At 36.7% G+C, this 12,647-nt stretch overlaps 1 protein-coding gene across 1 annotated transcript in view; it reads right to left on the reverse strand.

The window, feature by feature from the left end:
- USH2A (usherin) overlaps nucleotides 1-12,647 on the reverse strand; it is a gene marked incomplete at its 5' end in the record, with an annotated part of 372,289 nt that overhangs the window by 101,110 nt on the left and 258,532 nt on the right. Inside the window, 4 exons of the mRNA XM_083856830.1 lie at nucleotides 1,969-2,167; nucleotides 8,453-8,565; nucleotides 10,369-10,571; nucleotides 11,952-12,161. Coding sequence (XP_083712956.1) covers nucleotides 1,969-2,167; nucleotides 8,453-8,565; nucleotides 10,369-10,571; nucleotides 11,952-12,161 — 725 coding nt within the window. The remainder of the gene's footprint in view (nucleotides 1-1,968; nucleotides 2,168-8,452; nucleotides 8,566-10,368; nucleotides 10,572-11,951; nucleotides 12,162-12,647) is intronic.

Raw genomic sequence — 12,647 nt, forward strand, 5'->3', positions numbered from 1 at the left:
ATGTATGAGTGCTTCAGTTTCCTGTGGACCTTCCAGTCATTTATTATATATCCATTACCTAACGAATAGCACCCACTCCTAACCACAGTCTCGGAGAATACAGAGAGACCATTAGAACAACGTAATGCAAAATTAATTATAAAAAATTAGAAAGCTAGGAAGCTATAAAAATAAACGAACACTCTCCAAGCCAAAAGAGTTACCAATAAATGTATGAAGACTGAAAAAAAGAAAATCAAGAGGCAAACTTCTAAAACTAATATAATACAAATTTAATTCATGCACATGTCAAGATGTAGTAAAAGTATACCAGGCCAGAAACCTGAAAAAAATAATTTTACCCTTTAGAGAAGAGGGCTGCCCATAATTCTCTTACAAGATTTCAGAAATACTTATATTTAATACAGTATTGCTTTCAAGGGAATTCAAAAGCTAAAGCTGTGTTGGCTGGAATAATTTATATTTTGATTTGAACCCCTCAAATAACTCACTCCCTTAATTACTGTCTTGTCTGACAGGGAATCTTGTGAATACATATTGTTTGCTTTAGTCACCGAACATGTGATGATGTCTTTGACAAATAGAGACACTATTTCATGACATTAAATCTTACTTTCAAACTAAGAGTTTTCTACCTCATTTGTCAATAAAAACCATTACAGACTCCTGCTATGCTATTGATCCTACTTCTAAACAGGAACTCATATGAAGATTAACCTGAAAATAGCCATAATTTAAAAATGCCTCTGACAAATCACGATAGATTCCATTCAGAGTTGCTCATCATTGTCATGTAACAGTTACCCACTTGTAGCTGAATCTAAATAGATCTTCTCTACTGAAGAATTTGCTCATTAAGCATTTAGTCAAGGAATAATTTAAGAGGGGGGAAAAGAAAACCCAGCAAGCCATGTTAATAACCACCATTTGTCATGCAGCATTTGAGGAGTAAAACCTCACACAAGAGAGCACCTTTATAGATTTGCAGGCATATTTTAAATTCTGCATACACCTAGAAATTTCCTAGGGCCTTTCAGTGATCAAGTGCAATGCTAAAGGAGCCATATGAACTACCATGTACGTACAGGGGTTGCCCTGTCCCAGGTACAAAATCCAGGACTTTCCGTTGTTAAACTTCATAAAATTAGTGGTTGCCAATCTCTCTTAATTTGCTGAGGTCTCTCTGCAGGCCTCTCTGCCTTCAAAAGAGTCAACAGCTCCTCCAAATTTGGTGCCAATTGTCCCAAGTAGGATGCAAAAATTCATACTGAGATCTATGCATATCCACCACGTAATTTGTTACAATGGTACTGTGTCAGTGGACTCAAGAGGTGATACTCCTCAAACTTCACTATCCATGGCTTGTGTGATTTATTCGGGAACACCCTAGCCTGAATTCTTGGGATGAACTACACACATGAAGCAAAGCTTTCTGAATGAAAGAAACTTCAGAATGTTATAAAGTGAGGTGTCCTAGTAGTGGTTGAGAAACTAAAGTCCCCATCCAGACCTGCAACATATTTGAAGGGTTTTTGAAACATGGGTTTTGTTTGTAGCTTCCTGTGCAAAGAATTTAATTCACATGTGTGTAGATGACTTCTACCCTTAACCAGCATGTTATCAATGATAACAATTTGGAGATTCCCTTCAACACCGCACCAAACCAAAGTGTTAATGAACACATTCATAAATGTTTACCCATTTCTCCTAAAAAGAAAGATAAGGTCAAGAAACAAAGACTTAGAATCACTTGTCACTGGCTGACTAACACACAGATATCCATAAATGAGCTCAAACATCTATAGCAGATCTTAAAGAGTTTCAAGATACCTATCAGAGCCTTGATTTTAAAGTATCAAAAGAAGCAGAACCCTCCACTTCCTTTTCTCTGATAACTGGAGGTTTGATTTATATACCTCTTCCTAAAAATACTGTTTTCATTATATACATAATTTAGTATAGAAGTACCTCCGACTCTGGATGATAACACACTTCTCCACAGATATTTTCATCCTTTTTGCATTCTAATGAGATGCACATTCTGTTACTTTTGCTGCTCCTTAGAGTTTTCAATGAAGTACATTTCTGCCACACTTTACGTAGGAGTTCATATCCCAGGATAATGCCATTCGGCTGTCCTGGCGATGCCCAGTTGATTTGAAGAGATCTGCAATAAGAAAATCAAAATCTGTTCAACTTTTGGATGTATTTCTGCCTCTATAGCTACTTACGTGAAATGATTAGCATATGGTAGTTTCTTTTTACACTAGTTCATATGGAGTGAAACATTTTGAAGTTTATAAAATGTTCTTCTGGATAACAAATTCCACAGATGTTTCAATAACCAAAGGTCTAAAATTTTTTTAAAAGTGTCAATATGTACTAATACTCCATGAAAACAAATCATACATACAATCAAAGTCCTTAAATGTTGCTGTTTAAATGAAATCACATTCCCACTTCTGGAAACTTGTGTGTAATAAATTATCTAGCATTTTGCTCTTTTCATTTCATGACTCCTTTCCCTCTGTGCCTTTGCCAGTGCAGCTTACTCACACTGTGCTCAACCATCACTTAAAGCAGGCTTTTCTTAATCTTGCCTTTTCCTTGCTTAAAAAGAAAAAAAATAGTTGCTTTGAGATGTATTCTTCAGTGTAGAATTAAAAATCATTAAATCATTACAGCATCAGTAAGCCCTAGTCCCCTTTGATACTTAAATATTTTCATTGGCATAAAATTAGAAGTAAAAAATGGAGGTCTTTATCACAACTAAAACTCAAGACTTCTGACTGAGTGCAAAAGTATCACTGCAGCAGCCTGTAAAGATTGTTTGTAAAACAAAATCCTGTAGCTGATTTCAGGTTTGATATCAGACCATCATCAGTTTAAGGGAGAAAATATCTTAAGGGATATTCAATCATGCTTAGCCATAGTGTGCCTATCACTACTAAAAATGTGTAGATATTTCCTCTGAAAACTCAGTTAGTACTATGACAAATTACAAAACAAAACAAAACAAAACAAAAAAAAAAGACATTTGAAACAAAAATACAATTTTTCAAATGAACATTTCTTGCATAGTCACTATGGAGTCTTACATAGGACACAAAATCCTTTCACTGTGACTCTCTGGGTAGAGAGAAGGAGATCCTAATACCACATGTAGATGAGTAGGACTGACAACACTGCCTACATAGGCTCCAAGTACCTCTTTTTAAGCTCCATGGCCCAATTACACAGTCATTGTCAGAATGCCAGTGACATCAGAAATTTAATTTAAAGTGAAAATGCTACAGTGGAAACAGCAGCTGCTGAGATAAATTTTGACATCTTAACACAATAAAAATAAGTGAACTATTATTTCACTTCCTTGAGGTATAAACAGAGGAATACGCACTTGCAATAAGCCTTTGCAGAACAGGAATTAATTTCACCTATGAGGGAATAAATTCATAAGTGGCTTGTAGAGCTGCCATTATCAGTCCAAGGTCTTCATCTGAATGGTAGATTTAATTCCATATTCCATCCATTGCTATTTTGTACTCTCTACCTATTCTACCACCTACACATGAACACAAATGCACTCATACACATTTAAATAATGTTACACTTAAAAACAGAAAAGCAGGAAAATACATTGTACGAACTTGAGGAAAAATGGTAAAAAGTAAAGGAAAAGAAAGGCAATACTTTAACCTTTATAAATGCCACTGTAACTCTCTGCTGGTCTTTGCACAGAATAGATCACAAGAGCAAATAAAGCATTCCCAGTCATATTTTTGAATGATTTGCCTTCTGCAAGTTTCATTCAGACCCTCATGAGTATATTTTCAGAGTATTGTGCCAGTTTTTTGGAGTATTTCAAGTCATATTTCTCTCTAATACAATTTAAAATTAGGCCTGAGAATTAACACAATGATTTAAACATTTTGCCTTTGCTGCAGAGCTCAGTGTGTATTTCCTTCCTTTAACAAGAAATCGCTTTATTATTATTTGATAGATACACAATTGGGGTGGACATAGCCTGATATAAAGAAAAACTGCAGCTGAACAAGGAAATTGTATGAAATGGGAATTCATTGACCAGTGCCAACGAGGTAAAGCCCAGTATGACCTTCCAGAACAGGCTCATAGACAAGCAGACTCTCTCACAATGTTATGGGTGTTTCAGTTATGTCTACACCTTCTAATGCTTGCCACCCATGGCAAATCATGGTAACACAGCAAGAGCACTGCACAGCTTAGTTTCAAAAAGAACAGCAGGGTTTTGATGGTACTGCAGAGGCTTTTTGACATCCCCCATCTGAAGGCTGAGCTGAAAACCTTCTTGAGCAGGTGCAGATTTAATGGGACACACTGGGCGCTTTAGTGTGCAGGCAGCTGTGTCATGTGTGGTGCATCTGATACAGCTGCAGGGGCACGGGGACAGAGCCTGCCTGTCCTCTCCTTCTATCCAGTCACTCCCTGTGGGATACTCTGGAGTTGTGTCTATCCTGGGAAGTGCCCACAGCCTGACCTGCAGAAGCAGACTCAAAAATTGTAGGTGTAGAGAAAAAATGTGCAAGACCTCATAGGTGGGGTATAATCCTTGCCTGCCCAGAGAACACTCCAACAGTGTCTGACAGTTCCTATGCTGGATGAGTCCCACTGCTGCCACTGAGGTGAAAGTACTGCAGCAGGTAAGGCAGCCTAGCCAGGTTCACAGAAACAATCTGTTTCAGACTACAAGTCCATGAAAGCACTTTCAGGAGATAAAGGACAATTTCAAACTGATCTGTGAAGGTGTGTTTCCTTTTTTGAAGGAGAGCGAAGTGATATAGTTTCGTTCAAGAATGTAAAGACAATTATTTTTCACATTTCCAGATACGGCTGTTGTTTTTTTTAACCCATGAAAAATAACAGTATTTTTTAATTTTAATAATGTTTCAGATATAGTTTGATAAAACAGACTTTGGAAATAAACTTCTGGAGTTTGCCTACTTCTTCACCAGCTCCAAGTGTCCATAAGGCAAAAAGGTTTAACCATGAAGATTAAAGATATATCAAGGCTTCACTTCAGAATCTTGATAATGAATGTTCCATTAGTCTCATCACATGCAAGAGTTAAATTCAAAAAATCAAAGATTGAATGGCTTTACTTTTTAGGAACTGGAAGTTAAAAAAAAAATTTTAAAAAAAAATCACAAGATTCACCTGACAGTCTTAAGATAGGGAGCATTGCTATTATTAATGACTAGGGCATAAAATACTTCCCTCATCAGGAGATCACACATACTGAGCAGCTGCTGCAGCACCATTGCACAGGAGTTAAGTACTCACTGTATGGTGGGTGCAGGGCTGACAAAATTAGAGAAGGCAGTATGACACAGTCCGGACAGTCTGATAAATGGCATCATGCCTCTGTTGTTGCCACAAACTTTCTGAAGAAACCTTTCAGTGCTTTGTGTTTCCCATGACTAGAGTAGGGAGAGTGATCAGGTGTCTTCTGGCCCTCTAGCCATTTTCCAGTTAAGGAAAAGCAGACTCCCTGGTCTTTAGTTCCCAATATTCACTTGCTGAAATCTGCACTACATTTTCTCATCTTCCATTTGTCCAGCAATGACACCAATTAAGAGGCTTTTTAACATAGCACAGCAGTTTGACACTTTCATATTTGATCTGCTTTAGAACTCATGAGCAAATACCATAATCCCAATATTTTGTTGCTGTGTTTTCCTAAAATCTTTTTCTAGAAAAAAAGAAAGATTTTTTTTTGGAAAAAAATCCCATTTTTCCCTAAAATCTTTTTCACTAGCATGTTCATTTAAAATAATCCCTCCTCCTCATTCACCCACGAACAGCAACAGATACAGAAACATTCCAAAGTCCCATGATACTGAACACCAAGCCAAGGAATTCACCCAGCTTTTCTCCCATGGCCTTATCTTCTTTGAGTTTTCCCTTACACTGTAACCAGGGTTTCTCCTCCCCCCCAAGATGCTTAAAGGGCCCTTTCTTCATGAAACCATGATAGATTGCCTAGATTAGGCCATGGTGTTTTCTGAGCCATCAACCTTTGAATTAAGCATGCAACAGAATTGCTGTATTACAAGGAAAAAGAGAAAAAATAAGAGTTTTTTAAAGGGGAATGAACTATTTTCCAACACACCATGAGATTTAAATCCACTACCCAAAAACTTTCAGTCAGTATCCACATGCATTCAGTACTAAGAGAACTGTCTAAACTGTGCAATAAAATACAATATTTGTCTATAGAGTCAAATCCTGAGGTCCTAAAAACAAAACAAACCAAAAACCAAAACAAACCAAAAGTCCACCTGATTTCAGTGGCATTAGTTTCTACCTAAACATGGTCAATGGAACCTCTCTCCCAAAAAACCTTAAATGCAGGCAAGAAACATAACAAAGCAGAACCTGACTTAGGACTTCAGGATTGGGTCCCACACTGTTTTCTATTTGAAGTTTGGCATTATAAAATAATTATATCAGCCCTGCGACCTTTTGTGCCAAGTTTCAGCCTGAAGCTGAGTTATTAAGTGTAAGGGGTGGAAAAGTAAGGTATTAATAATGGCTCTGGTGGTATAACCTTCATTAGAACAGTGTGGATAGAGCTGCTATCAGAAAGACTTCTAAGTTGGTGGGTGAAATTATAATTTCTGTCATGTAGCACCTTGAGGCAAATTTTAAAACAATTATTTGCGAATGCTACAAAGACATTATCCTACAGCATTCTCATCAATAATACAGCCTCCCAAACTGATTCAGAAGAGGGGAAAACACCATGGTTCCAATTAAAGACAATAAACTGCAAAGGCTTTATTATATCTTGGGTATCCCATGAGCCTATACTCTAGAAATGCCTTTTTTTGCTTTCTGATGACAGATATGTATTAAAATGTCCTCTTGTTCACACAAACTGGATTTTTTTTTTTTTTTCCCAAGCTTTTTCTTTTATGGAGGATAAACAAGCAAAATTCATATTCAGCCCAGCACCTGCCAAGGCTGTCAGCTGTAGTGTTTGTCATATTTCAATCAAAGCCGAAGCCAGCCAGTCATTTTTATACTGCACAATCCCTACATACTCGAGGACCAGAATTAATGAATTAGCTATTGATTAAATTCCACTCTAGCAAATCCACCGTGGCAAATAAATGAACTACCCGGGGCACGTGTAGGCCACGGCCAGACATGTCCGGGCAATCGATCAGTAGTTAGTATTCTTTTGGGATATAAGAACAGCTGATGATAATATGACATGTAGGAAAAGGCAATGTAGAAACAGAGTCTGTTTCTGGCTGAGCAGATTATAAAGTAGGAAGGCATTTTTGATCCTTTTGCATTCATGTGTTATGACATATTTAGTCTATATATAATAGCAGAAACATGCATAAGTGTTTGCAGTACAGACAAGTGTGGACAATACAGACAAAGGCATACATAAGTTAAAGCCAAGGGCAAAAGAAGAGATCCTGAATTGAGTTCTTATCATCAAACAAGCCTTGACTGTATCTATATGTGTGACAGAAAAATAGCAAGCTTAATTTCACCCTTATACAGACACAAATGCTCAATTCAAGCAAAATATATAAATAGCAAACAGGAAGCCAAAGCCCTTAAAAGACTGGAGAGGCAACTCCATTCTGTCAGCCATTTCTGAAGGCTCAGATGTTAGATACTAGTTATTTACAAAAGATTTTTTTTTTCTTTTGATAAAAGAAACACTGCTAATGAGCATACTCCACCAGAACTGGAAAACCACAGGAACAATAACACAAACACAGCAGGTTAACTGCTTTACTGTTGGTGTAATTCTGAAATATGAGTTCACAAGTTGCATTTTACTTTTTCTTTGGAAGATATTGGTTCCCAAGGAATCATTGTATTAAGTTCTATTAGGCTGCTTCTAAGGACTGCAAATTTGATGCTCCCTTTACAATCAAGAAGTTTGCCCATGCCTGTGGATGTAGTGGATAGGCAAACAGTGAGTGGTTCAAGGAGACACAGATATGCACACCTTTTCGGATAGCTTACTAATTCTTACTGCTGTGATAGGTGACTTTTTTTTTTACCCAGAATTATTCTAAGTTTCCATTATCAGCATCACATTGCTCCCCGAACATTAATCTTCCTCTTCTTAACTGACAGCAGAATGTGATAATTTTCATTCCACTACATTTCTTCTCCTAACTATTTCAACTTATGCCTTATTTATTATCACAGCACAGTGATATCCAAATGGGTATGTACAATCAACCAAGGGTGAGACTTCTTTGATTGATCTTTCAGCGGAAAAACTCCAAGACCAAAGATAACAACCACTAAAACTGTTTCAAAAGTCTATACTGAATTCTTTCATGCACCTTATTCAATTTTGAGAAGACAACTTTACATTCTGGTCCCCATTCCAGCTACAAATCTCCCTGCTACACGAAAGCCACCTATAGCACAGTACCTTGAGCCAATTACGTGAATAATGGGTGCTGACAGCTGCTTTGGCTCATCTTCCACAGTGGTGATCTGGGTCCCATTGCTCCTCACACAGGCATACACCGTGCAGGCTTCCATCTGATGGAGAGGAACACCAGGTTCACATACTCAGCTACAGAAATTTTTCAGCTCCACTACTTGTTTAGACTTTCTCTTCACCCAAGATATAATTTTTTTTCCTTTTAACAGATTCCATACAACCAGGAAAATACTGCAGCTTTGAGATAAGTATATCTGTCAGAGATATACTGCACTGTATCACATTTTCCCACACCATTTTCAAAAGACGGGTACATGCAGCCCTCTGGCACTAATTGCTGCTTGCTATTAAATTATCACCAAAAGAGTTGCAGTGAATTTGTTTTTCTGCATGTATATGTAAACCCCTGTACACAACACTGAAAAAATGTGCTTTCATTTGAGGCCTTGAGTAAGGTTTCTATTTCTACTATATAGTCTCATATAAAAATAAAAATTATTTTTTCTTAGTGTTTCCTGTTCCTTCATGTCTATTTTGTAAATTAAAAGTGAGAAATGCAAACAGAAATCATACTGTTTTTAATGAAAATATGTCACAGAAATAAAATCTTATTCCTTCAGTTCTTGGGATTAAACTAAGAAGAGGAAAAGTGCAATAGGAAGTGAAGGATCATAACATTGTTTCTGTATTGTCAACAGGGAAGTTATGCCAAATAAAAAAAAATGAAAATTAAAAATAATGCAGTAAGATTACCAGTGAGATGCACATGTATCCAAGATAATATTGTTTCCAGGGAAAGAAGAAAAAGAATCAAAAGGAAAAAAAATAAAGACACCTTACTTTGGTTTTGCCTATCACATTGATGCAAATATAAATACTAGCACAGCAGAAGAGAAGAATAATTAACATCTCAAGCAACAGAAGGTGGCCATGGTAAATTAATATAGAGAGTCTATAAGTGAGGCAGTACACTGAATTTGCATTGTTATTGAGAAAAGACAAATGTGTTTTCAAGTGGCATTCAGAAAGTCATATGTGTATTCATGGATGGAGGTTTGCTGCTTCAGAGGGGCTGGAACATGGAAATCTGTTACAGTGTGCCTGTCTGTGATGTTTATTTATGGCATGGAGTAACTGGCTGCAAATTTTCAGAATGAAGTATACATGGTACTACTAAGTTTGTCTCATATATAATAATGTAAACCAAACCTTCATGAAATAGACAGGAATAGTTACAATTAAGTGTCAAAATCCATTTCTTGAAGAGAGTAATACAAAGTCAGGATAGAAAGATTTCTTTATTATTTTTTTTAATATGTTTTTGCCCACAGTATTTTGCCTTTCACTAGATATGTGACTAGAGAGGCGAAGAGAGAGAAAGGGGAAAAAAAAGAAAAAAGTTGCATGTATTAAGACCACAGAAAGTGCTGTGATGATTTCAGAGATCAGCTCTGTTGCCTCCTCAAAAGGATAAGGAAAAAATAATTGATAATGGGGCATTAAATGCAACATCATTATTTCACTGTACAGCTATATCATGCATGCCTGATGTTTCTTAAACAATTGCAATTTTCTTTTAATGAGTAGGAGTAGAATCTTTGCCTCTTTTAATATATGTTGGGGCATTGCTAATGCTGAAGCACAAAGCATTTAGGGGAAAGTAAATGGAGTTTTGACATTTTGAAAAAAGAGATAATGGAAATTTGTGATGAAAAGTGTACACAAACCATAACATGCTAAAATAAATATATTTCTTGTGTGGATATGCATTCAAGCATCCGTGCAAACACGTGTCCATGTGTGTAAAGAAATTTACGAAACAATATCCTTCTTGGAAATCCAAGTAGAAGTAAATAAGTAAAATTAAAGTATGTCACACAACCCAGAAAATATATTCTAACCTGTATATCATACACGGTGAAGGGAGACAAATCTGCCAAAAGAAAGGATCCTGGCTCGCTCATTCCAGTCCTGTACTGCTGGTTATTTACATAGACAGAGTACCCAATGACAACACCATTCGGGTTTGAAGGCGATGTCCAGATGACACGTACAGCTGTACTGTTGATGATGACAACCTCTGGAGGGAACATGCCCTCAGGCTCTAGAAATAAAGGAAGAAACTGAATAAACTCCAGCTGTCTCTGCAAAAGCACTTGTTTAACCAAATGCAGATTAGTATTTAGGTTTAGCAAAGGGTTCACTGCTTATCTGCTTTCCTCTGATGAAGTTATCACAGTCTGTAGTCTTCTGTAAACTGGCTTATTATACTCTCAGTTAGAAATCATGAGAGCTGATGGTAAAATGCTTTATACCAGCAGCACAGTGTCAATCATCAGTAGTATGTGGCCAGTGAGATATGATGATAAATTACTCACTCATCTGCACTGCCAACATGCAAATATTATTTTTATGTCCCCACAATCCCAATTCTTAAAAAAAAAAAAAAAAAAAAAGAAAAAAGAAAAAAAAAAGAATAGAGCATTTTGCTTTTAAAGCAAAACCTGAGACCAAAATACCTTATGTGTGATGGAACGTGACATTATCAGCCTTATAGATGAAGCAATATGCAATATTGCCATTATGTAAATGGTTTCAAATGTTGATTACTATAGGTAATGATGAAGTCTAACATTTATTTAAAAAAAAAAAGAAGAAAAAAACCAACACCTTCCGTAGCGTTAAATTACATAATTATCTAAGCATGTCAGAAATAACTATGCAAAGGCCTATTTTTATCATAAGGACCCATCTTTACCAGTTGAAAAATTGCCCTTACCATCAATTCTATTTTATAAACAAAAGGTGCTGACCTTTGGCATGAGAAAGGAAATGGAATCCTCCCTTAAAGTGCTTTGCTAATGACCTGGAACACTTGCTTCTGAGGTAATGATATTATAATGTTTATAATGAGACTTTATAAAGCAAAAAGATTAGAAAGACCATTCTAAACACATTTCAGATGCACAATTTTTTTTAATTATTATTTTATCCTCAACCTCCACCCCCAGCTCTGCACTTGCCCACTGGCATAGAAATGACTCATAAAGAATTTTCTTAGAGGCTGAACTAGCACTCAGAGTTTCTAGTGACTCAGGAAAGGCCTTGTGTACAACTGTCATGTCAGAAGCATGTCGCTTCACAGAGCAAATCTTTTAAAAAACCCATTAATTGTTTCTAAATTTCACCATTTATTGATATGAACTCAGTTCCAAACTTAGTGCACACAGACAGGAATATGCAGGAGAAGATGAGAACAAACTGGGTTAATATCTGCTATTAAAGCTTTTGCTTCTGTCTCAGTGGGACCGTTTATTGATCTACCACATGATGACAACCAGCACTTAAGCATTTTAACGTTTTAAACCTTTTTCCTTTTATACCGGAAATTTTATAATGGAAGGATGACTGATCTCAACCCTAACAAAAATCAATCAATTTCATTCTCAGATTTTAAGACAAGCTGCGTTCACTGCTAACCAACCTCCATCTGAGGTAGTCACATGCACAACTTCACTGTCGATGCTGTGGACTCCATTAAAAACTTGAGAAAATATCCGATACTCTGTGTTGGGCTGCAAATCATCTATGACTGCAGAGTTTACATCAGCCTGGATCCTCAGAGATCTTCTCTCATCAGTAGAATTCAAGAAGAGGGTGTAGTAAACAACATCTCCTTGCAAATCCTGCAGTGCTGGGAAAAGAAAGGAAAAACATTGGGACATCAGCTGGGAAATCTTCAGTCAGCAAGTTTCTTTATTAACAACATTTATTGTGAAGAGTAAACCAAATTTTATTCAGACTCTCTTATTTAAAAAAAAAGGAAAAAATCCATCAAGTGCCTCCAATTTCATCCTTTTAAGGAGTGATGAAGTCTGCTCTCCCTAATTTGTCAGTATCATTAATGGTTCATCATCCTATCCAACACTGGAGAAAGCTTTCTTTCTCTAGACATCCCCATGAAGACAACAGAATAAACAAATTAACAGGTAAAACCCACTGCCAGCAGTGATGTGCAGGCCTTTTTGCTCCTTCCCTTCAAACAACACTTTGAGTTCATTCCAATCCTGTGTTATTCCTCTAGCCACAAATAAAGGACTTGTGCCTATGCCATAAATTTCAGTGACATTCAGCTTTACCCAGATGATATTTCGGCCATTCACAGAACAGTGAGAAGCTG

This window comes from Zosterops lateralis, assembly GCF_965231275.1.
Source record: "Zosterops lateralis genome assembly, chromosome: 3".
Taxonomy (NCBI): Eukaryota; Metazoa; Chordata; class Aves; order Passeriformes; family Zosteropidae; genus Zosterops; species Zosterops lateralis.